Source organism: Chiloscyllium plagiosum, unplaced genomic scaffold (assembly GCF_037043375.1).
Source record: "Chiloscyllium plagiosum isolate Xiang-an unplaced genomic scaffold, Cpla_swu_hap1 HiC_scaffold_5, whole genome shotgun sequence".
In the NCBI taxonomy this organism is placed as follows: Eukaryota; Metazoa; Chordata; class Chondrichthyes; order Orectolobiformes; family Hemiscylliidae; genus Chiloscyllium; species Chiloscyllium plagiosum.
Genome location: NW_028270143.1, coordinates 97,793,845 through 97,820,399, shown reverse-complemented (window position 1 = coordinate 97,820,399; position 26,555 = coordinate 97,793,845). Strand labels below are relative to the sequence as shown.

The 26,555-nt window shown below is 42.9% G+C and overlaps 1 protein-coding gene across 5 annotated transcripts in view; it reads left to right on the top strand.

Moving 5' to 3' along the window:
• The window catches only part of pard3aa (par-3 family cell polarity regulator alpha, a), an 858,224-nt gene that overhangs the window by 337,942 nt on the left and 493,727 nt on the right, over positions 1-26,555 (top strand). For all 5 annotated transcript variants that reach the window (XM_043690628.2, XM_043690626.2, XM_043690630.2 and 2 more), the window contains exon 3: positions 20,488-20,668. In XM_043690628.2, the coding sequence (XP_043546563.2) occupies positions 20,488-20,668 (181 nt within the window). The remainder of the gene's footprint in view (positions 1-20,487; positions 20,669-26,555) is intronic.

Genomic DNA, 26,555 nt, shown 5'->3' with positions numbered 1-26,555 from the left:
ACGTGTGTTTACATACAAAGCACAAGTTTTGATAACATTTTATGTTCTCTTTGTGACTTGGGCCTGCAACCAAAATTAAACTGAAATCTCCCATCCTTTTGAGGGAGTTCAGCTCACCAGTGTGCCATAAGAAGGCAACTTCTCCCTCGTGGCATGCTATGCCACATTAAAGGTTCTATATAGGTTGTTTTCCACAAAATTGCAAAGAACTTGCAGCTTGGAATTAGCCATTTCATCCAATTGGTGTCACTTGGTTAAGAAAATTGCTGAATTGTGGGATAGAGTGAAGCATAATTTCATCAATTTGCATTTGGGCCAATTTGTCAATTGATGAGTGAGTTGCTTTGATTAGCATCATGGATTAGCGTCACTTCCACAACAACTTTTGATGCATCTGTCAGAACTATTATTGAAACATCTAAACTGGAAAGATTCCAAGTAGGTGTAATTTTCTCAATCCATTAGGCCATCAGTGACCATACATGTAAGAGGTAATTCTCTTTGGTCTAATTGCATCAAAAATAAGCAGTGATATTGTAGCAGGATTCATTTACTGACAACTCCTTTCCATTTAACAATTCTGATAACCTAGTGGAATGTGCATCCTCCACTGCATAGTACCTTGTTTATATAACCTGGCCTAAGCATGCTGGCAGGGAAGGTTGTGTCTGGATGGAAATCCAGTTGATTGAAGGAACTTTGTAGGCAGTTTTAAAAAGTGAAGAAGTTGGGTTTTGCTAAATGTAGTTTTATCTTGTACTTGATGACTGTTGATATACTTTTGTAGATCTTTGTCATTGCTGCACATGAAATTTGAGGAAGAATCGCTACACCAGCTTATTTGCTTTCAGATATTTGATAGAAAGCAATTGTTTGGCATTTCCAATTTCTGTTTGGCTGTTTTGCAGTGAGCACAATAGAACTGCAGGTGTTACTGAATCTGGAATTCTCAAGGTCTGGTGTTCCCAGAACGTTTTTGGAAGTAGTCAATAGGAAGCACCTGCAGTTTGATTTAAGATAATAACTTCTCGAATCTGACTTACTGCATCAGAACCGATGGGTTTCCTGTTTTATTAAAAATGTAGCATGGCCTAATGCAGCCAATAATAACAAACACTAATATGCATTGAAACTATAATCATCCAAATGCTTTCTTTTGATCAAATTGTGACAGAAAATTTAAAAATAATGAAAAGAACGTAACTCCTCTGGGCTTCAGTACGATAACAAGTACCCAAACTGGAAAACGTCCAAGCAGATTGGGCATATCACTAAACCAGTGGGCCAACAGTGGCCATGCATGTAAAAGGTAGCTCTCTAATTAAGATAGTGATCAAAAACGAGTAGTGAAAACAAAGCAGGATTCATTTGCTGACAACTATCTTCCAGTTAACATCTCTGATAATCTAATGGGGTATGTATGCTCAGCATGTCGGACTTTATCATAAGCTGGTTTAAATATGTTGAATGTTGCAGCATAGTTTATTATGTTGACTTTAAGTGGCGAGCTCTAGAGATGTTAGCATTTGTATTTTGTCTGCATACCTTTTTGCACATTCATTGGCTGTTGTGTGCCCATCTGTACATCAGACACCATTTGTAAATACACAGATTCCTTTGCTGAAAGGAGGGCCAGCACAGTGTGGTTTAAGAAAATGACTGCAAATTCACAAAGCGGTTATATTATTTCTGTCTGAATTAATCTTGGTTGATGCCTGCTCCCGGATACTTGTTTTGAACTGCTTAGTAGTGCAGAATTCACCAGCATTTCGATTTTGGTCAATGAATCTGACCTGACCCCCGAGTTGTCAATATAAACAAGTTTTGTAGCGATGCTAAATTGGGATATTCTTTGAAGTGTTTGAGCTGGAAAGACTGCACTATTTGGCCAGTTAAATAATAACTGGGATTTCAAGATACCTTTATTAGAATATCAGATCTTCATTTCCTTCCAGGTTTTGATTATTGACTTAGTTACAATATGTTGTTTTACTAGTGATTTATTTCATTCTCCTTTCTACCACTTGCATTTTTGCACCATAATCTGTGCTGGTGTATCAAGATCCGTTGGAAGAATGAAATTGCTGTCGGTAATTTTGCATGAATAACATGTCACAGATGGTTTGTTATGTGAGTTGCAACCTCTGTGCTGTGCTCATTTAAATTTTGAAAATGCACATGAACTGAAAATAATAGAAACACTTGATCTTTTACAATTCTGTCATCAGTGTATTGCTCCCGTAGACATATGCCTGAGGTTCCTGTGTTCAGTTGTCTCTCCTTCACCACATGCTGCTGCTCATGTTTCTTGAGCAACACAAGATTTAACTTCCCTCCCAATAGACAACAGTCTCATTGACAACTGCTCTGTTAGTGCAATCACTCGAACTCTGAAATGACAAGGTTAGAATAAGGAAGTATGACAACCAGCATGGCAACTAAGACTGGCATGAAGAAATCCCTGTGTACATGCAGACAATAAAAGTATTCGATCAGATTTTATGTTGCACCTTGAGTGAACTTCAAAAGTCACAGTTCATCACCATTGTTTGCACTCCTGATTTTAGTTTAATTTCTCCCATGTTGTTAATGTGAAATGTATGAAAGGGCAGGAGGCATGTATGGAGTTTGAGCACCAAGATAGACTGAGTGGGCTGAATAGCCTATTTCTGGGCTGCAGTACTTTATTTATATTGAGCTATATGGCTGATGTATGGTTCTGATTAGTGTCAACAGCGCTTTTTTGAAAAAAAAGGAACTGGTTCTGTACAGGGCAGTGTCACTGTCACTGGGACATGGTGATGTGTTCTGCAGGCTACTAAAAGCCAGAAAGAAGAGATTGACCACAATCTTTCAATCCTCTTGAAATATGTAAATTGTATGCAGGGATTGTCGAGTGGACAATTTCTTACTGAGATAATATTGGAACTACCTCCATTCCCTGCCCCTGAGAATGGAAGGTGATAACAAACCACTATGAATGAAAAGCAATGCCATGAAAACAGCTCTGGGTGAAGCATCAGCAGACCATGAGTAAAAGACCTGCCTTTGGGCAAAGCACAGGTGGAATGTACAATAGCTTAGATTTGTGCGTACTGACTTGTGTTTGTGTTTGTCTACTTATAAGTTCATTTTGTAATAAGTATTTATCTTTTGTAGCCAGGGGGTTTCAAGACTTTGTTGCTTGTATTCAAATCCAATTCAGCAACGGCATGCCCCGACTGCATCAACCCCTAGTTACCACTAGGCTCCAGTTTGACCAGTAGAATCAATTTGTCCTAAGTCTGCTCTGTCAACCAATTTTTTTTTTCTCCATGGTGTTTTCTTCCTACCTGTACCAAATACCTGAACGTTTCTGTGAAACATCTTGTAAGGCACCTTATTGTACAGTTTGTGACTATATTTGTGTCTGCATGACAGCAGTGACTGTACCTCAAGGGTATTTTATTGGCTGTAAAGCATTGTGGAATGTCCTGAGGTTATTACAGGGGCTATAAAAGTGCATGTTCTTCCTGTCCTTATTCTTAACTGCTGCATTTCTTTTATCTATCCAGTTAGTCATTTCTTTAAATAACTTTGTCAAACATGACTTGCTTTTAACAAAACCTCTGGCTCTCCTTGATTAACCCAGCATTTTCAAATGCTTGCTAATTTTATCTGGAATTATGGATTTGAAGAGATTGCCTGAAACTGTAATTATAATAACTGGTCTATGGTTACACAATTTGTCCTTTTCAGGATGAACAAGAGGAATCAAATTGCCTGTTCTGCACTCTCAGCACACAATTTACATATTTGAGGAGGATTGAAAGTTTGTGGTCCGTCTCTGCTTTCTGGCTTTCAGCAGCCTGCAGAACACATCACTGTGGCCCAGTAACATCTTGAGGTTTACTGTCCTGGACAGAATCAGTTCCTTATTTTTACGTGAGCCTTGTCAAGATAGTCAGTATTTCTTTTTATGCCAGAGCACTCAGTTTGACTATTTATTGATGTTTCAGGCAATATTTCATTATTTCCCTCCAACACTAATTTAAATATGCTTCATATAATTTCCTCTTAAAGTTGTTGCTGTTTGCCTTTTTCACATTTCCAATCTCTGTTTTTGCCTCCATTTGTTGTCCCAGTATAGTTCACTGGTTATGAAGCTAAGCACATATATCCTTTGTTTTATTCACTAATTCATTTCATTTCATTTTCATCAATAAATACATGAATGCAAGTTTTATTTTTCCTTATCATTTTGAGACTTGGTTAAATGATGTGTCATGTACAACAACTCTTGTTTATATGATGTGGGGGTTTAAATCAGAGTGGTGCTGGAAAAGCATCATCTGAGGAGCAGGAATGTCGAAGTTTCGGGCAAAAGCCCTTCATCAGGAACAGAGGCCTCTCTGATCTAAACTCTGGTTTCCAGCATCTGCAGTCCTCACTTTTACCTCTTGTTTTTATGATGTCTAACATAGTAAAACATGTCAGGATGCTTCACAGGAATGTAATCTGGCAAAATTTAACACTGAGCCACATTAGATGTTAGAACAGCAACCAGTGAACTATATTGAGAGCACAAATGGAGGCAAAAACAGAGATTAGAAATGTGAAAAGGCTAACGGCAACAATTTTGAGAGGAACTGCTATGTAACTTATTTATATTAGTGTTGGAGACACTTAACCACGTTAGATGTTAGAACAACAAATCAAAAAATGTTGCCAAAGGGTGTCATAGAATAGCTACAGGACAGAAAGTTGTGTCCTTGTCAGCTCTCTGCTAAAACAACTCTACTCATCCCAAATCCCTAATCTTTTGCTTGTAGTTATGCAAAGCTTTCTACTACAGTACTTGTCCAGTTTCCTTTTGAAAACTATGACTGGATCTGCCTTCAGATCCTAACAATGTGAATCATCCTCCTTCCACTGCTTTGTTTTTGTTTGACAATAACCTTCAATTTTTGTCAGAAAAAAACACGTGGATGCTGGTAATCCTGGCTAAGAATAACCAGGAGGGGACATGAGAAGTCGTTGGAGGATAGGATCAAGGAAAACCCTGAGGCTTTCTATAGGTATGTCAAGAATAAAAGAATGACTGGAGTAAGATTAGGGTCAATCAAGCATGGTAATGGAAAGTTGTGCATGGACTCAGGGGAGATAGGGGCAATGCTAAATGATTACTTTTTGTTTGTCTTTTTCTAGTGTGAATACTATGTGGTCGAGGAGAATATTGAGATACAGGCTACTAGACTAGAATGGATTGAGGTGCATAAGGAGGAGGTGTTAGCAATTATGGAAGTGTAAAAATAGATAAGTCCCAAGGGCCGGATGGAATTTATCCTAGGATTCTCTGGGAAGCCAAGGAGGAGATTGCCGAGCCTTTGGCTTTGATCTTTATGTCTGCATTGTCTACAGGAATAGTGCCAGAAGGCTGGAAGATAGCAATTGTTCTTCCATTGTTCAAGAAGGGGAGTAGAGACAACCCTGGCAATTATAGACCAGTGAGCCTTACTTCAATTGTGGGTAAAGTGTTGGAAAGGGTTATAAGACATAGGATTTATAATCATATAGAAAGGAGTACCTTGATTAGAGATAGTCAGCATGGTTTTGTGAAGGGTAGGTCGTGCCTCACAAACCTGTTTTATAAATTCTCAAGGATCGGGTTCGCAGGAGAGTAGTCTGACACAGACCAGGAGAAAAGAACTAAGAGATGAGTTTGCTAGAATATGAGTATTTTATTCCCCGCAGTGTCGCCTCAACCAGGTCTCGTACTTACAACGGGTCTGGTTTATACTCACTCTACATGTTACCGGAACTGGGAGCCGTCAGTTCTCGTAGAGCGGTTGCCAACAACCCACGCTCGGCGGTTAAACGTAACCCGGAGCAGACTCTACCGAACTGGGGACTTTCCCAGCTTATATACTCTTTCGAGATCTAAACATTCATGCGAACAACAGGGCAAGACTAAGCAACACCTTCCATTCCGGTAACATATTCATGCGAACAACAGGGCAAGACTAAGCAACACCTTCCATTCCGGTAACATATTCATAATAAGATTCACACATGTATTGGGACATAATTTTAACCCTTTCACCACACAAACCTTATTGAGTTCTTTGAGAAGGTGACCAAACAGGTGGATGAGGGTAAAGCAGTTGATGTGGTGTATATGGATTTCAGTAAGGCATTTGATAAGGTTCCCCACGGTAGGCTATTGCACAAAATAGACACATGGGATTGAGGGTGACTTAGCGGTTTGGATCAGAAATTGGCTAGCTGAAAGAAGACAGAGAGTGGTGATTGATGGGAAATATTCATCCTGGAGTTCAGTTACACGTGGGTGTACCACAAGGATCTGTTTTGGGTCCACTGTTGTTTGTCATTTATATAAATGACTTGGATGAGAGCATGTAAGGATGGGTTAGTAAATTTGCAGGTGACGCTAAGGTCAGTGGGGTTGTGGATAGTGACAAAGGATGTTGTAGGTTACAGAGAGACATAGATAAGCTGCAGAGCTGGGCTGAGAGGTGGCAAATGGGGTTTAATGCGGAGAAATGTGAGGTGATTCATTTTGGAAGGAATAACAGGAATAAAGAGTATTGGGCTAATGGTAAGATTCTTGATAGTGCAGATGAGCAGAGAGATCTCGGTGTCCATGTACATAGGTCCCTGAAAGTTGCCACCCAGGTTGATAGGGTTGTAAAGAAGGCATACGGTGTGTTCACCTTTATTGGTAGAGGGATTGAGTTTCTGAACCATGAGGTTATGCTGCAGCTGTACAAAATTCTGGTGCGACTACATTTGGAGTATTGCACACAGTTCTGGGTCACCGCATTATAAGAAGGATGTGGAAAATTTGGAAAGGGTTCAGAGGAGATGTACTAGGATGTTGTCTGGTATGGAGGGAAGATCTTACGAGGAAAGGCTGAGGGATTTGAGGCTGTTTTCATTGGAGAGAAGAAGGTTGAGACATACAAGACAATCAGAGGGTCAGGCAGGGTAGACAGTGAGAGCCTTGTTCCACAGATGGTGATGGCTAGCACGAGGGGACGTAGCTTTAAATTGAGAGGTGATAGATATAGGACAGATGTCAGAGATAGTTTCTTTACTTAGAGTAGTAGGGGTGTGAAATGCACTGCTTGCAACAGCAGTAGACTTCCCAACGTTAAGGGCATTTAAATGGTCATTGAATAGGCAAACGGACGAGACTGGAATAATGTAGGTTAGATGGGCTTCAGAAAATGTTCTTGTATACTCTTAACAAATTTTTCTCCATCTAAACCCTCAACACAATTGCAGTCCTAGTCTATGTTTGGAAAGTTAAAATCCCCTACCATACCCACCACCCTATTATTCCTACCGATAACTGAAATTTCTTTACAAATTTATTTCTCAATTTCCCTCTGACTGTTAAGGAGTCTATAATACAATCCCAATAAAGTGATCATCCCTTTCTTATTTCTCAGTTCCATCCAAATAACTTCCCTGGATGTCTTTCTGGGAATATCCTCCCTCACCACAGCTGTAATGCTATCCCTTACCAAAAACGTGCCCCGCTACGCCCCCCCCTCCCCCCCCCCCCCCAAATCCTTCCTGTAGCATTTTGTATCCTGGAACATTAAGTTGCCAGTCCTGTCCATCCCTGAGCCATGTTTCTGTAATTGCTATGATATCCCAGTCCCACGTTCCTAACCATGGCCTGGGTTAATTGGTGAATTTGTGCAGTGCATCTTGTAAACGGTACACACCACTGCCACTGTGTGCCAGTGGTGAAGGGAGTGGATGTTTGTGGAGGTAAGTGGGCTACTTTGTCCTGGATGGTGTCAAGCTTTTTGGGTTTTATTGGAGCTGCACCCATCCAGACAAGTGGGGAGTATTCCATCACACTCCTGACTTGTGCTTTGTAGGTGGCCTTTGGGGAGTCAGGAGGTGAGTTACTGACTGCAGTATTCTTAACCTACTTTTGTCGCCACTAAGTTTACATGGTGACTCCAGTTAAGTTTTTAATGATGCTGAACTTTGTGCAATCATTCTCGAGCATCTCCACTTCTGATCTTAAGATGGGCTGAAGACCATTGCTGGAGCACCTAAAGATGGTTGGGCCCAGGACACGACCCTAAGGAACTCCTGCAGAGATTAATTGGAACTGAGTTGACTGACCTCCAACAACCATGACCGTCTTAGTATGTGCCAGGTATGACTCTAACCAGCAGAGAGGTTTCCCCTGATACCCATTGATTCCAGTTTTGCTAGGTCTCCTTGATGCCACACTCAGATTAATGCAGCCTTGACGTCAAAGGCTGTGTCCCTCACCTCTGGACTTCAGCTCTTTTGTCCATCTTTGAAGCACGGTTGTGAAGAGATCAGGAGCTGAGCACCCTGGTGAAACCCAAACTGGGCATCATTGAGCAGGTGATTGCCGAGCGGGTGCTGCTTGATAGCACTGTTGATGACCCCTTCCATTGTTTGTTTTACTGATAATCAAGAGTAGACTGATGGGATGGTAATTGGCCAGAGTGGATTTGTCTTGCTTTTTATGTACAGGGCATTCCTGGGTAATTTTCCACATTGTTGGGTAGAAGCCAGTGTTGGAACTGTACTGGAACGGCTTGGCTAAGGGAGCAGCAAGTTGTGGAGCACTAATCTTCAATACTATCACCAGAATGTTGTCCGGCCCCATAGCCTTCGCAGTATCTAGTGTCTCCAACCATTTCTAAAATCATGGAGTGAATTGAATTGGCTGAAGACTGGTATCTGGAATGCTGGGGACCGGGGTGGGGGGTGGGGGGGGGGATGCTGTACATCTTAGAGTCACAGAGATGCTGTACATCTCTGTGACTCTAAGTGTGTTCTTTTTCTGTTGTGAATTTGCACTCGTGATAGAACTGGGAATTTCCAAGTAAGTGTTATATTAGACTTCTCGTGAGCGCTCTCTCTCTCTCTCTCACATCCACAGCTTTTTTTTTCATATCTCCAGCATCTGCAGCATTTTGTTCACTTGGTTAAGAGAGTGATCTGTGATGGGGCAGCAACTGACAGACCATAACATGGAGATCTGCTTTTGAGCAAAATCTACAGATTTCAGTCACATTTAAAGGGGAATGAATGGGAAAAACTAACATTTTGCTCTTGTTACTCCTGCTAAATTCTGGAGTGTATTGGTATGAATTAATCCCAGTTACTTGCAGCAGTACAGTCTCCAGATATGACTGGGGAAGTTGAGCAATGATCTCCATTCCAGAAGATAACAGAATAGAATCCCTCGTGTGGAAGCAGGCCATTTGGCCCATTGAGTCCACACTGACCCTCTGAAGGGCATCCCACCCAGAGCCAGGTCTGACGCCATGCCTGTAACCCTGGATTCCCCATAGCTAATTCACTTAGCCTGCACATCCCTGGCCACCGTGGGCAATTTAGCATGGTCAACCCACCCTAACCTGCAAATCTTTGGACTGCGAGAGGAAACTGGAGCACCTGGAGGAATTCTACGCAGTGGAATTCCACACATTCCACTCCATAGTGAGAATGTGTGAACTCCACACAGATATTTGCTTGAGGGTGGAATTGAATCCAGGTCCCTGGCGCTGTGAGGCAGCTATACTAACCACTGAGTCACTGTACCATCACTATGTTGTCACAGTACAGAAGAACCTCGATTATCTGAATATTAATTACCGAATTTCAGATTATCCGAAGAAGATCTCAAGATCCCGATAGAAACATTACATCAAAGAGGTGTTACCAACACTGATCGCGTCTTTGGTTAACAAGTATTAAAAATTAATCTGGCTTACTGAAATGCTGCTGAGAACAGTCCTGGACATCGATGGGAGCCCAGGCACTGTCTCCAAATGACTGACCTCTCTCTCTCCCACTCTCTCTCTCTCTCTCTCTCTCTCTCTCTCTCTCTCTCTCTCTCTCTCTCTCTCTCTCTCCCTCTCTCTCTCTCTCCCTCTCCCTCTCCCTCTCTCTCTCCCTCCCTCCCTCTCTCTCTCCCTCCCTCCCTCCCTCCCTCCCTCTCTCCCTCCCTCCCTCTCTCTCTCTCTCCCTCCCTCTCTCTCTCCCTCCCTCTCTCTCTCCCTCCCTCTCTCTCTCCCTCCCTCTCTCTCTCCCTCTCTCTCACACCGTCCAATTTCCCTAGAGTTCTACACAGGGGTGTACCCTTAACACCCCCCCCCCACTCCCCAGATAGTCTCTCCAACATTGTCCTGAACTTGTCAAAAAGTAGCAGTAACAAGTGTGTGCTATTTTGAGACGCGCCACGTGCCGCCGCCCCCCAATCACCACCACCACCAAAAACCACATCAGTCTTGCTGTTGGTGTCCAGAGTGGCTGCTCCAGGATGCGAGCTGACGGGGTGAGGGCTGGACGCAGTTGGGGGCAGATGGGGGACCTGGGGGGAGCGGATGTTGGGTGGATTGGAGCGAGTGCTCGCGCATGGTGTGCTGTTGCCTGTGCTCCTGAGCGGGGAACAGACTTAGCAAGTGCTCGCTGTGTCAATCCCATTCAAGTGCTGGGGTGGGGGGAGGCTTCAGCAATGCTGCAGGTCCCTTACAGACAAGGGTGTCTCTGCTCAGAAACAAACCCTGAGATAGCGAGAGGGAGCATGGCAGGGCAGAGCAAGGAAAAAGGAAACTTCAGAAAACTCAGAACCCCAGAGGAGAGGCATTGAATCAATTAATTGAATAATCAATTACTTGAATGAAATACTGTCCGCTCATCTTGTTCGGATAATCATGGTTCGTCTGTATACATTTTTTGACATACCCTTTCCCAACTCTTCTGCCTCGCTGGCTCCCCCTTCACCAAATTCCCCCCCCTACACACACACACACACACACACACACACTCACACTCACACTCTCACTCTCACTCTCACTCTCTCTCTCTCTCACTCTCACTCTCACTCTCACTCACACACACACACACACACACACACACACACACACACACACACACACACACACACACACACACACACACACACACACACACACACACACACTCGACACCCTTGACAAAATCCAATTCTTTGACAAGTAATTTGGCCAGCCCTGCTGCTGATGTCTCTTCCTTTGGGTCAGTGTCTAATTACATCTCTGAAGTGCCTTGGACTTGATTGTTATAATTAAGAGGTGCCATATAAATACAGTTAACACAGACCATTGAAAGAATGTCAGTATCTCATTGATGCCTTTGTTTTCAACATTTTTTAATTTAATGAGGGAAAGCTGTGGGAAGTGGGGGGGAGGGATGTAAGGAGGAGTGAGAAATTGCCACAGAATGGGGGTGCTGGTGTCAAGAAAATCCAACTGTTTTAGATGTAAGTTCAGGTATGCAATATATACTGTGTGCTGCATAACTTAAAGGAAACTACTCTTTTGATAGGAAAACATGATTTTAAGGAGGCAACATTAAAATTAACTGGCATTGTCATAATTTAAGTAAATGAATCTGTGCAAATTTGTGCAAATTTATGATGAATTGGAAAGTTCAGAACAAAACTACAGTCTGGAGTCACGGACACAAAAGGTGGTTACACTCTCAATACCCTCACAATTGCTACATTTCAACCAGCCTTTGTATATTCTAAATCTCATAAAACTCATCAAGGACACTGCTTAAACATTAATGGGGAAACGTTAATGCAATTGAGCAATTAGATCTGTGCCAAATTTTACAAGATCAAAGGGAATATGTGAAAGGAGATGTTGACATGAGGGATTGTAGAAAGAGTCTCAAACTGTGCTTGGTGCAAATAATCGGAGAAAGGAAATTGAGTCAAACCTCAAAGCAATGGTGGCTTTAATAGCTTTGGGCACTGTGGCATGGTATAGTAGCTCATAATCCAATGGAATTAAGCATGAAGTTTAAACCACGAGGGAAATGTATGCAGTTCTGCAGGCCTTGTGTCTGACTGATTCATGCCATAAACTGGATGAAGGAATTTGTTGACATCACAGAGTGTATTGACCAATTCGTTGCATTAAATTAATATTAATTAGCTTCAGATCCAGTCAGGCAACTCCCAAGACTTGCCAAACTACAGCATTCCTTGTACTGATCCTTCCTCAGTTTGGTTTCTGAGGTGGCTCCCAACATTTGCTTTCTATAGATGAGGGTTTGCTAGGTTACTGCCAGTCGATAGCAAATTCACCACAAACATGCCAGATGCAAACTCCAAGGAATTGGATTTTGGCATCGTAATTTTAAATAGAGCAAGAGAAATACTCTATAATAAGCTCAGGTTGGGCAGTCATTTTCTCCTGCATTGTAAGCAGACTTCCAAACAGCACGAGAATGCACACTCAGGAACAATGGACTGACAGAAGAGACATAACAAACAGTGAGACAAAGTATCGTACCTCTGATAACAAGGAAAAGACAAACACATAACCTCAACACCAAGGAGAGGGAAGCACTGAAATCACTAAGAAACGAGAAGAACATAATCATACTACCAGCAGACAAAGGCAAAATGACAAAGCAGACTACATCCAAAAAGCGCATCAACTACTTGCAGATACCAACACCTACCAAAAGAGGGAGTTTGACCCCATCCCACAGTTCACCAATAGGATAAACAACACACGGAGGAACCTACAAAAAAACGGACAGCTAACCAGGTTTGACCTACAAAGAATGAAACCTGAAAGCAACAACACCTCCAGATTCTATGGACTACCTAAAGTGTACAAACCAAACATCCTGCTCAGACCCATATTATCACTACCAGGGACACCATGACACAAACTGGCTAAAGAACTACAGAAACTGAAACACCTGATCAGCGGATCCAGACACTCTATACAATCAACACAGGAATTCTTGGACGTCATCAGAAATATACACATAGACAAGGAAGAAACCATGGTCTCATTCGATGTTACGGCAATGTTCACCTCTATCGACAAAACCCTAGCCAGAGAAACAATAGCCAACCTGCTGGACATACAGAACAGACAACAGGACGTTGAACCTATCAACAAAGAGTTGATAGGGAAGCAAGGGAGGAGATTGCAGAGCCATTGGCCTTGATTTTTATGTCCTCGTTGTCTACAGGAATAGTGCCCGTAGACTGGAGGATAGCAAATGTGGTTCCCTTGTTCAAGAAGGGGAGTAGGGATAACCCTAGTAACTATAGGCCGGTGAGTCTCACTTCTGTTGTGGGCAAAGTCTTAGAGAGAATTGTAAGGGATAGGATTAATGAACATCTGGATAGGAATAATGTGATCAAGGATAGTCAGCATGGTTTTGTGAAGGGCAGGTCGTGCCTCACAAACCTTATTGAATTCTTTGAGAAGGTGACAAAGGAGGTAGACGAGGGTAAAGCGGTAGATGTTGTGTATATGGATTTTAGTAAGGCGTTTGATAAGGTTTCCCATGGTAGGCTACTGCAAAAAATACGGAGGTATGGCATTGAGGGTGAGTTGGAAGTTTGGATTAGGAATTGGCTGGCTGGAAGAAGACAGAGGGTAGTATTGATGGGAAAGGTTCATCTTGGAGTGCAGTTGCTAGCAGTGTTCCGCAAGGATCTGTTTTGGGACCATTGCTGTTTGTCATTTTTATAAATGACCTGGAGGGGGGGCTAGAAGGTTGGGTGAGCAAGTTTGCGGATGATGCGAAAGTCGGTGGAGTTGTTGACAGTGAGGAAGGATGTGTCAGGTTACAGCGGGATATAGATAAGTTGCAGAGCTGGGCAGAAAGGTGGCAAATGGAGTTCAATGTAGGCAAGTGTGAGGTAATTCACTTTGGTAAGAGTAACAAAAAGACAGGGTACTGGGCTAATGGTCGGATACTTGGTAGTGCGGATGAGCAGAGGGATCTTGGTGTCCATGTACACAGATCTCTGAAAGTTGCCACCCAGGTAAATAGTGTGGTGAAGAAGGCATATGGCGTACTGGCTTTTATTGGTAGAGGAACTGAGTTCCGGAGCCCTGAGGTCATGTTGCAGTTGTATAAGACTCTGGTGCGGCCGCATCTGGAATATTGTGTGCAGTTTTGGTCGCCATACTATAGGAAGGATGTGGAGGCACTGGAACGGGTGCAGAGGAGGTTTACCAGAATGTTGCCTGGTATGGTAGGAAGATCGTATGAGGAAAGGCTGAGGCACTTGGGGCTGTTTTCATTGGAGAAAAGAAGGTTTAGGGGTGACTTGATAAAGGTGTACAAGATGATTAGGGGTTTAGATAGGGTTGACCATGAGAACCTCTTTCCACGTATGGAGTCAGCTATTACGAGGGGGCATAGCTTTAAATTAAGGGGTGGTAGGTATAGGACAGATGTTAGGGGTAGATTCTTTACTCAGCGCGTCATGAGTTCATGGAATGCCCTGCCAGTAGCAGTGGTGGACTCTCCCTCTTTATGGGCATTTAAACAGGCATTGGATAGGCATATGGAGGATAGTGGGTAGTTTAGGTTAGGTGGGCTTGGATCAGCGCAACATCGAGGGCCAAAGGGCCTGTACTGCGCTGTATTTTTCTATGTTCTATGGTTTACTCAAACAACTGGACCTGTGCCTCACAACACACTTCACATTCAACAACCAAATATATGAACAAATCAACGGCTTACCCATCTCTGGACTCATAGCAGAAGCGGTAATGCAAAGATTAGAACAAACAGTCTTACCGCAAATTCAACCCAAACTCTAGGTCAGATATGTGGATGACACTTTTGTAATCATTAAAAACACAGAAATAGAGAACACACACCGGATCATCATCGCCACACTCAAAGGAAATCTGATTCACGAGAGAGGAAGAAAAGGACAACTAACTCCCATTCCTAGACGTGATGGTACAGAGAACACCGAACGGAGAATTCACCACAAAGGTATACAGGAAAGCCACACACACAGACCAAGTCCTGAACTACGAAAGCAACCGCCACAACACACACAAAAGACGTTGCATCAAGACACTATTCAAAAGAGCCACAACACACTGCAGTCCACCAAAACTGCAAAAAGAGGAAGAAGAACACCTCTACAATGTATTCGCAAAAAACTGATACCCGCGCAATTTTATCAACAGATGCCTAAGGGAAAGACAACGGAACGAGGACATGTCGCAACCCAAAGGACTAGCCACACTACCAGACATCAAGAGCATTTCCGAACTGACAGCCAGACTACTGCGACCACTAGGACTCATAACAGCACACAAACCAACAGCCACTCTCAGACAACAACACACCAGAACAAAGGACCCTATACCCAGCATGAGCAAAACCAATGTAGTGTACAAAATCCCATGCAAGGACTGCACAAAACACTACATAGGACAAACAGCAAGACAGCTAACGATCCGCATCCAGGAACACCAACTAGCCACGAAACGACACGACCAGCTATCCTGAGTAGCCACACACGCCGATGATGAGCAACATGAATTCGACTGGGACAACACTACTATTATAGGACAAGCCAAACAGAGAACAGCCAGGGAATTCCTAGAGGCATGGCACTCATCCACAGATTCAATCAATAAGCACATCGACCTGGACCCAATATACCGACCACTGCAGCGGACAGCTGGAACTGACAACCGGAAGCGGCAGATTCAAACCACTATAAATGCCAGAGGAAAGATCACAGAAGCATTTCACAGGAGGCTCCCAAGCACTGAGGATGTCACCGAGTTAGGGGACGAAATGTCTGCAACACAAATTCCCAGCTCGGCGAACAGAACCACAACAACGAGCCCCCGAGATACAAATCTTCTCACAAACTTTGAATTGTAAGCTATTAAAAATATCCTAATTTTCTTATTTTGGCCAAAATATATTTTGAACTGGGGCTTTCAGTTGATTTTCTGCTGGTCTTTGTTATCTGATTCCTGAAGAAGGGCTTATGCCCGAAACGTCGATTCTCCTGCTCCTTGGATGCTGCCTGACCTGCGCTTTTCCAGCAACATATTTTCAGCTCTGTCTTGAGACTGAGCAGCAAGTGACCCCATTATACTATTCTGAAATAAAACTGATGTTGGAGATCTGAAATAAAAACAGACATTGCTGGCAAAACTCAGCAGGTGTGGCAGCATGTGTAGGAACAAAACAGGGTTAAAGTTTTGAGTCCAGTGACTTTTCAGGACTGGCAGCAGCTCAGAAATACTCTGAAATTTTTGCTGAAGGCAAGTTGGGTGATGGCAGGAAGAGGGTGATTGGATAGGTGACGATGGAGCCCAGAGAGAGAGAGAGAGAGCTCAAGCCATAAAGTTGTTGAAATTGATATCAAGACCAGAAGAGTACAGGGTTCTCAAGTGGGATATGAGGTGCTGTTCTTCCAGTTTGTGCTGAGCTTTACTGGAGCACGGCAGCAAGCCTGAAACACAGATGTCCAGGGAACAGGGTGGTGTGTTGAAGTGGCAGGCAACGGGAAGCTCATGGCCTTTTTGTGGACAGAACGTAGGTGTTCTGCAAAGCAGTCACCCAGTCTATGCTTCATTTCCCCAATGTGGAGGAGACCACATTGTGTGCGGCAAATGCAATTGTGTGAAGGGCAGGTAAAGAGCTGTTTCACCTGGAAGGTGTGTTTGGGCCCTTGGTTGCAGAGGTGGGAGGAGGTAAACAGCCAGGTGTTGCACCATCTGCGGTTGCAGTGCAAGGTGTCTTGGGGCTGTGGGGAATTGTTGGGGGTGAAGGAAAAGTGAACCAGGGTGTCCAGGAGGGAATGGTCCTTGAGAAAAGCTGACGAGGGAGAGGAGGAATATGTGACTATAACAAGACCGGATAAGTGGCTGGGTAAAAAACATGGAAGGATGGAATCAAGCTCTAAAGTTACTGAACTCAATGTTGATCCGCACTCAGTGCTGTGCACAGCCAAATGCACACACTTGGACTTCTCAGCTCACGCTGTCTCAGAGCTGTCCTGCTCCCAGTTCCACTTCATTTCTAACAAGGAAATATTTCTCGTCCTTTTCAGGCATTAAGCAACGCAAGCTGCAACAGCTCCGAGATATCCACACACCTGTGGAACCTCCCTGCCCTCCACTCCCTCAGACTACATCCTTTCTCCTGATCCCAGCTTTTTTCAAGTATTTGCTATTTCTTCTGAACTTCCACTGTCTGATGCTGAACATTCTGTAATCAGTAACATCTTAGTTTTGCCCTTCTGTACCCCTTCAGCTCAATAAATTTAGGGCATGATGTTGAAAGCTTTTTCCATCACCTCCACTTCCCTACCTGCTTCTTTGGACAGGAGTCCTTTCACTCTCCCAGAGATCCCTTCATCCATTTCCAGCAGTTTCCCCCACCTGCACCCCTCTCTCTGGCCTTTCACCTGCAGTCATCCTGTTCATTGAGAACTGGCAATGTGACATTGGTTGCCTTCATTTCTTAGCCATTCAAATCTGACTCACTCTGAGCTGACTGCAGCACATGCTCTCAGATTCTGGCCTGACTTTGTCATCCAGCCTGCTGTCAAGGGTGGTGGTGCTGTTGTCATCTGGCAGACTGATCTCTGCATTGCAGAGGCCAAGCTCCAGGCCTCGGATACCACCTCCTCTCTCTCTCTCGACTGTGACCCCATCATTGAGCATCACACTGTTGTGTTCATAACTGTCACCAATCTCATCTAATCTCTTCTCTCCCCCCCCCCCCCCCCCCCCCCCTGCCTGACAGCCTCCCAGTTTATAGTTCCCCAATCCTGTACAGCCTGCTTCTACCTCCTTCCCAATTTCCACAAACATGACTGCCTGGGCTGACCCATTGTTTATACTTGTTCCTGCCCCTCAGAGCTTATCTATTCCTACCTTGACTCCAATTTGTTTCCCTGCCATTGTTCAGCCTCCCCCCCCCCCCCCCACCCCAACATAAATCTTCTGATGCCTTCTTCAGAATTTCCCATTCACGGGCTCCTGGAGCGGTATGGTGGCTCAGTGGTTAGCACTGCTGCCTCACAACACCAGGGACCTGGGTTCGATTCCAGCTTTGGGCGACTGTCTGTGTGGAGTTTGCACGTTCTCCCAGTGTCTGTGTGGGTTTCTCTGGGTGCTCCGGTTTCCTCCCATAATCCAAAGATGTGCAGGTTAGGTGAATTGGCCATGCTAAATTGCCCATAGTGTTCAGGGAAGTGTAGGTTAGGTGCATTTAGTCAGGGGTAAATATAGGATAATAAGGTAGAGAAATGGGTCTGGGTGGGTTACTCTTTGGAGGGTCGGTGTAGACTTGTTGGGCCGAAGGACCTGTTTCCACACTGTGCGGATTCTATGATTCTCCAGCTGTTACCTCTTAACCATGGACGTGCCATCCCCTTTACATGTCCATTCTCCAACAGGATGGTCTCATGCTCCTCCACTCTTTCCCAGAAAGACGACCCGGTCTGTTCCCTTCCACCACCCTCCTCTGCCTGGCCAAGCTCACCCTCACTTTGAACAACTTCTCCCTAAACTTCTCTCACATTCATTCAGGTCAAAGGTACCCACGTGGGCCCGAGATAAGTCAGTTTTTTTTGTGGGGGGTAATTGGAACATTCCTTGTTCCAATCCAAATGTGCAACCCCCAGCCCCACAAAAACAATGCCGTGAAAAGCCCATTTCTGCTCGGATCCCATCTCTTTCCTCCTACAACATCAATAAGACCTGCCTGATGGTCCTCACCTACTACCCATCAGCCTCAGCATTTAAAGGACTGTTGTCCACCATTTCCACTACATCCAGTGTGATGCCACTACCAAGATCCTCCCCTCCTTGTCAGCATTCCCTCGAGGCCATCCCCTGTGATACAGCCTGATTCCATCTGATGAAAAATTGCTAGACTTAAAGTATTGGCTCTTTCTTCCCACACATGCTGCCAGACCTGCTGAGTTTTGCCAGCACTTTGCATTTTTGTACTGTTCTGAAGTTCAGCAACAGACTTGTCTAATTTGTTCATGGGGGCCATGTTTACATTAAGATTAGTGTAATGCAAATGATTTTTCCTGAATGCTAAATGCCGAACAGGCAATGGGAGTTGGGTTTGAATCCTGGTGTAGGAAATGAAATACATTGTACGGCATGTGAACGCACTGTGGTACCGAACCTGACTTTAAAAAACTGTGCTTGTGTTCTCCTTGCCTGTTTTCCGTTCACACTGCTGAACTGGCTGGTGAACAGGGGTATTCTCTTTCCTTCTGTCTCAGCAGAGAGCTCTTGTGGACATATTTAGTGCATGCAGAGCAGTGTTGCTGTAGATTGTGGCAATGTAAACATTTTTTCTGGATGGCTGAAAGCCAACCTGCAGCTGTTCTTGTTGGAGTGATGGACAGATCCTACCATGTCAATGCATGCTGTAACCCAGGTCCAGCAGCTGAAATGCCAGTGCAATGTTTTAATCTTCACAAACTACTTACTGTGCACACGATCAACACTTTATCTCGAGCAATGGACCACCAGGAGATATATTCTGAAGTGCAGAAGAGCTGGGTGCTGTTCTTCCATTAGTCAAGTGGCTGTTCACTGCATCTTTTGAGCCGTTTTGATGGGGTCCAATTCAAAGTTGCCGTGCACTTGGCTTAGTTAAGCCTGTGTGCTTCTGCATGTCTGATCTAAAACCTGCTTTCCATCGATGCAAGGGGTATGGGACAACTGCCCTGCTTTCAGTGTGCTGCTGCTCGTTCAACGAATGAGTTATGATACTGTTTGAAGTACACTTATGAAAAGGAGGACTAACCCTGCAGTCATCACATCAGTGATTCATCCAATTTAGCAGATGTGATTGAATCAGATTGAAAAACTGGTCTTCAATGAGAAGCGCCTTGTTCTTTCTGTAACTTCGGTGTTAATTACTGCTGTACAAAATGATGATTGAATCATTGTAGTTATGGCTAACGGCATGCAAGGTTCTTGAGACACTGCCTAAGTTCGATTTAAATCCCTTTCAGCTGACTGTTATTGTTTGAAAAGCAAATGCTAGAAACCAGCTGTTGGTTGAGATTTTGTAGTAAATTGTTCACATTTAGGAAAGGTTTCTTGCCACTTAAGCACTTTTGACTGTCCACTCCCCTCCAGCCCTGTGTCTGACTTTATTGATGATGCCCAATGTCAGAGGGCCTTTGGATTTGGCTCATGGATCATTTTTATTATGAATTTAGTGTGGTCAATAGCCATTTCTTTTTAGTTGTGACGTTGTTTAATTAGGTCTGTAAAAAGTGCAGCAAAAGCATGCTTGTGCATCAGACAAAATAGTACTAAAATTATTTGCTTTATTCCTGTGACACAAAAATTGCAACATAAATGTTCTGTTGCTGATACAGTTCTTAAATTAGGATTCAATAAGTACTCCCAAGTAAGTTGTCATTACAATAGTAATGATCAAAGAAATGTGTCATAATTGTCAAATTGTGCTCTGAAGCAAGAAAGCAAAATCTGGTGTAAATCAGTAGTCTGCTCTTGGCAAAAATTGAAGACAAGCTACTGGGTGGCTATATGCTGGTTGCTTGGGGTGGGCAGTACTTTAACATGCATTAAAGGCAACACAGTGGGTTTAATCTTCAACTTTCTTTCTTTTTGTCCTCTGCAGCTTGTTGCTATTTTTGAAGAGCAAGAGCCACACCATGGTGGTGATGGTACAAGTGCCAGTTCAACTGGTACTCAAAGCCCAGAGATATTTGGCAGTGAGCCTGCACCAAACTCCTTGTCTGCATTCCAGCCATATCAAGCGTCAAGTGAGATTGAGGTCACGCCATCCGTCCTCCGAGCAAGTAAGTACTTGTGTGTGCTCATTCATGCATGTAGGGAGACTTTTCCACTAAGGGCCTGCACATTCGTATGTCCTTCAACGATTTGTTTGGCTCACCTTTAAAGCTTTGTAAGTCTCTTCCATTTTGAACACTTTTAGATTAGATACCCCACATTATGGAAACCGGCCCTTTGGCCCAACAAGTCCACACCGACCCTCCGAAGAGTAACCCACCCAGACCCATTCCCCTACCCTGTATTTACCATGACTAATTTACCTAACACTATGGACAGTTTAGCATAACCTGCACATCTTTGGATTGTGGGAGGAAACCGGAGCACCCGGAGGAAAACCACTGAGCCTCTGTGCCATCCATTTCTGTCTCCTTTTTGAAATGTACTCATTTGAACCATATTGTTGGATATGTTACTCTGACATCTGAAAGCAAATTTAGCTTAGATTCTGTTCCGAATCTGCCTTACGTTTTTTGCTGGGATATGCACAAATGGATGTTGGACATCCACGCGTCTGAAATGGTGACCACAAGTGGAAAGCTTCAGGTGAGAGGCTGGTGAGGAGCAATATGGTAGAAAAATACAGTTTTAAAAATAGAACAGAGAAATGCTGTTTGCGATAGAAATGCTTGCCCTTGTACAATAACTTCACTTAATGTTCAGTAGCAGCCCATTGTAGAGAAATAAAGTCATGAGACGTGGCATTTTAAAAACAAAATGTTTGAAAAACATTTAGTATAACTTCTATTAAATCTCCATATGTATAAAAGGAACAATATTCTCCCCTAGATGATCAGAAAATTACAAAGAGCAGAATAAATCTGTCACACAAATGTGTCACATATTAGCCCCAAAATGTTTCCTCTTTACACTTACTAATGCCCCAACCCACCTTTTAATATACCCTAAAGTATGATTGTCCAAAAATGAATAACTCACTATAAAAAAAACTATATAGATAAGCTCATAATGGGACTTAAAAATTTGAGTTATGAAGAATTCTTGGAAGTATTGAAAAGCCTTTATTCCTGAAATATCTAACTATTGCTTTGAGTTGTTAGTGCATTTACATGACCGTTCACGGAGGGGAAAAAAAATCATGCTGATGAAGGAAATCATCTGACTTTAGGGTTGGTTACAGAACTGCTGCAGTTAGTATTTCAATTTGCTTAGTGGCTAATTTGCCCAAATGGCTTAACTTATTACTGCTACTAGCACATTTCCTGGGACATTCGTCTTGGCAGTGTTACACTTCTGTAATGATTGCATTGTTATGCCTTCAATACGCCCAGTATTTTGTACTCAGGTGACCCATGTTTAACATAACTGTTGTCTTTCAGGCAGCAAAGTTTAAAAAAACACTAAATGACACCAATCAGCTGGCATTAATTTGGTATTGCCATAATAACTGGCATTACTATTGCAGTAGTAATTGCACAATTATTTGGTTTCATGAAATGAATTATGGATTGCCAAATGTTTGTAGAGTTAAGGTTCAAGGACAATCTGAGAACTCCCATAACTGCCAAGTTTCATTGACAAATGAACTGAATTTACTCAATTTGATGTCTTGTATACTTTAAGCATTTTAGAATGGGCTATCTGAGTTGTATGGACTGGTGTCAATAGTCCTACAAAATTTTTCATGTTTTGACTTGTGGGCAGAATTCAAAACTTGTGATCATAACATAATTCCTGATTGATCCAGTAAGGAAATAGAAAGCATTATCTAAAACAGATCTTCTAAGTACAAATACTGAGGCAATGAAGTTAGGATGTGAAAAAGGAATCATCTGAGGTGCGTTGCATTGAGGCGGTCAGTAGGAAGCTTGGTACATGTATGTGGGAGAAAACAAGGATGCAGTAAAAATATTAGTTGGTATAGAGTGGAAAAAATGCCTTGTCAATCAGTGTAGCAGAGACATGTTCGGCTGAATGGCCTGATTCAGTGCTTTAATTGTTATGCCATCCTAATCGTATGTGGTGACAAATTGTTAACCTCAATTTTGTATTTTTATCATAGTTCACTCTTAAATTATTGCCTCTGTATTTGTGTTTTGAAGATCTCTCTGCTGATTGAATACTTCTTCATGTGATACAGCATAATTTTATTATTGAACATTTGCTGTTGATGACATGTAATTCAGTAATTATGACCCATAATTATTATATCTGCCTGGGGCAATTGACTATTAGTTGTACTAAGACTCGGAAAATTGCTACAACTGATGTAATGTTTTGCTAATTGCTGTGCTACCCATGTACTTATTATGAATACTGTATTGTGCTTGTAGAAACTAAAAACCACTGCTGACTGATTTCTCCCCAGGTAGTTAGAAATAATGCCTTGAAACTGAATTAGTTTGGTCACGTGCTTAAATTGCATATTTGAATTCTGTGCTTTGGGACCTTAACTGCTGCTCCTGGCTATTACCAACATGGCAAATAGAATTAAAGGTTTCAAGTATGTGAGCAATTAATTCATTCCCAGACACAGTTTTGAATTGTAGACGTCTCAGGCAGTGACTTTGCCTCTGTTCTATGACCATATGTGATTTCTTTTTTGGATAAGATGTGCAAAGACAAGTAGATGTCTGACTGGCATTTATGATCCCAGTGTGTGATTTAAAGGTACCGCCATAATAACTGGTATTGCTCTTACAATAGTGATGATAATGTTACTTCTGCTCAGAAATAGTGTTTTGCTGATCATTGAAAGAAAGTGTCCATGAATTGAAAACAACTTCTCGCAATTTTAAACACCTTCAATGTTCATTTCTGATTTCAAATTCTCCTCAGTGCTTTGCAGTGACAATGTAGTGGCAGTAGGGAGGCAAGAACAAAGTGCTGGACTTCTTAACCAGAAACTCACCTGGGTTAAATGATTTTTAAAAAAAATCTTGGAATTAAGAATCTACTGATAACCATGAAACAATTGTTGTTTGTCAGAAAAACCCATCTAGTTCACTGATGTCCTTCAGGAAAGGAGATCTGCCATTGTCATCTGGTTTGGCCTACCCGACCCCAGATTTGCAGCAATGTGCTTAATTCTAACTACACTCTGAAATGGCCTAGCAAGCCACTCATTGTATCAGTCACCACAAAGTCTTAACAAACAAATGAAACTTGAGGAAGGCTCGGCATCAACCTTGGCACTGGTACCGACAACAGCAAAAACAACCCTGTCAACCCTGCAAAGATCTCCTGACTAACATCTGGGGCTACTGCCAAAACTGGAAGAGCTGCCTCAAAGACTAGTCAAGTAACAGCCCATCATACTCACAGAGTTATATCTTATAGATAATGTCCCAAACTATTATTATCTCTGATTATGTCTTGTCCGCCAGCAGCGCAGACCCAACAGTAGTAGTGGCACAGTGATATACTTTGGCAGAGACTTACCTTTGGAGTCTTCAACATTAACTCTGGACCCCATGAAGGCTCATGGCGTCAGGTAAAATATGAGAAAGGAAACCTCCTGCTGGTGACCACATACCATCCTCCCTTGGCTGATGAGTCAGTACTCCTTCATATTGAACCACACTTGGAGGAAGTGCAGCGGATGGCAAACGCTCAAAATGTACTCTGGGCAGGGGATTTCAGTGTTCACCACCAAGAATGGCTCCGCAGCAACATTATTGATTGAGCTGGTTGGATCGAAAGGACATACTTGACCTCATCCTTACCAATCTACCAGATGCACAGTGTCAGTAAGAATGACCATCGCATGGTCCTTGTGGATGAAAAGTCCCACGTTCACTTTGAAAATACCTTCCATTGTGTTGTGTGGCATTATCACTATGCTAAATGGGATAGACTTTGAACAGATCGAGCAACTAAAGACTGGGCATCCATGAGGCACTGCGGGCCATCAACAACAGCAGAACTCTACTCCAGCACAATCTGCAAACTGATGGCCTGGCATAACCCCCACTCACTGGTTGCCATCAAGCCAGGGGATCAACCCGGTTCAATGAAGAGTGCAGGAGAGCATGCCAGGAGCAGGATCAACCACATCAAAATGTGTAGACCCGGTGAAACCACCAAACAGCATAAGAGAGGCAGATCCAAGCAATGACCAGAAATAGTGCAGCAGATCTAAGCTCTGTAGTCTTGCCACTTTCAGTCGTGAATTGTAGTGGAAAATGAAACTGCTTACTGGAGGAGAAGATCCACATATTTCCCTGTCCTCAATGATGGATGAGCCTAGCACATCAGTACAAACATTGGTGGACAATACCCGGGCCTGGGCTGAAACATGGCAAGTAACGTTTGCGCTGCACAAATGCCAGGCAATGACCAATACCATTAAGAGATAATCTCATCCCCATTCTTTGACTCAGTGGTGTGACCATCACTGAATCCCCCCCACTATCAATAACCTAGGTGTTCCCATTGGCCTGAAACTGAACTGGGCTCTCTACATAAACACTGGCCACACTAGTAGATCAGAAGCTAGGAATACTGCAGTGAGTAACTCACCACCTGACTCCCCAAAGCCTGTCCACTATCTTCAAGAGACAAGTCAGGAGTAATATGGAGTATTTCCCACTTGTCTGGATGGGTGCAGCTTCAAAAACACTCAGATTTTACACCATCCAGGACAAAGCAGCCCGCTTGAATGGCACTAAATCCACAAGCAACCATTTACTCCACCGCTGACTTTGAGACCCAGAAGTGTGTACTATCTCCAAGATGCACAGTAGACTTTCATCATAGATCCTTAAATGGCACCTTCCAAACCTACAACCATTTTCATCCAACAGGAAACTTAGCAGATACGTTTGAATGCGGCCGTCTGCAGGTTTTCCTCTCAGCCACACACCATCCTGACTTGGAAGTACATCAGTCCTGGAATTTCCTACCAAAGGGCATTATGGGTTTACCTATAGCACGTGGACTGCCGCAGTTCAAAAAGATAGCTCACCACCACCACCTCAATAGCAACTAGGGACAGGCAATAAATGCTGGGCCCATGTGTGAATTTTTTTTAAAAAGCTCCACGTTGAAGCAAGAAATTTTCAGTCAATGGCCCAATATTCCACTGGTGCTTATCATAGAATATAGAATAGTACAGCATAAAAATAGGCCCTTCGGCCCACCATGTCTCTGCCGACCATGATGCAAGAATAAAGTTGATGAGCTGATGGCACAAATAGAGACGGCCTGGTGGGGATTACTGAAATATGGTTACAGGTGAATCAGGAATGGGAGTTAAATGTCCAGGGGTACTGAGTATTCTGAAAGGGTAGACAAGGAGGAGAGGGAGGTGGAGTTGCTTTAATGGTTTTTTTTTCCTAATCAAGATGTAGCTTAATTTACTATAAACATACGAAGGTACAGGGCACCCTGTAAACAACACAATACAATATTGTCCGTGTGGCCAACCACTTACATTGACAGGATGATAGTTTATGAATTACAGTCAGCCATCGAACAATTAGAAATGAAGTTATAATTATTTGTCAATTAAAACAATTGTGTATTTAAAAACTTAAAACTGTGTTTAACAAGAAACAGCACACAATAGTTTGAGAAGGAATGTCCTAATAAGTAAACCATGTAATAAACAAGACATTACTAATGATAAATATGAATTGCTTGTATGGAGAGAATATCCTAATGATTAAATTAGTGATTTTGTGAAAAGAACACATTCAAATCTCATTGTGGGAGCCACATTATAAGTGAGTGCCTTTCAGTCAGAAATTCCCATTTTTCTTTGGCCAAGTTAAAATGAGTACTGTTTGGTTCTAATTTTCTCTAGTTTCTTTTTATCCTTCACTTTCATAATTGCATAAGTTTTGCAATTTCTCGCTCAAAATAAACACAAATACTACTCTACCTCAAAAACTCTCTATAAAATACCCAGATATCATTTCAGGCCAGCAAAGC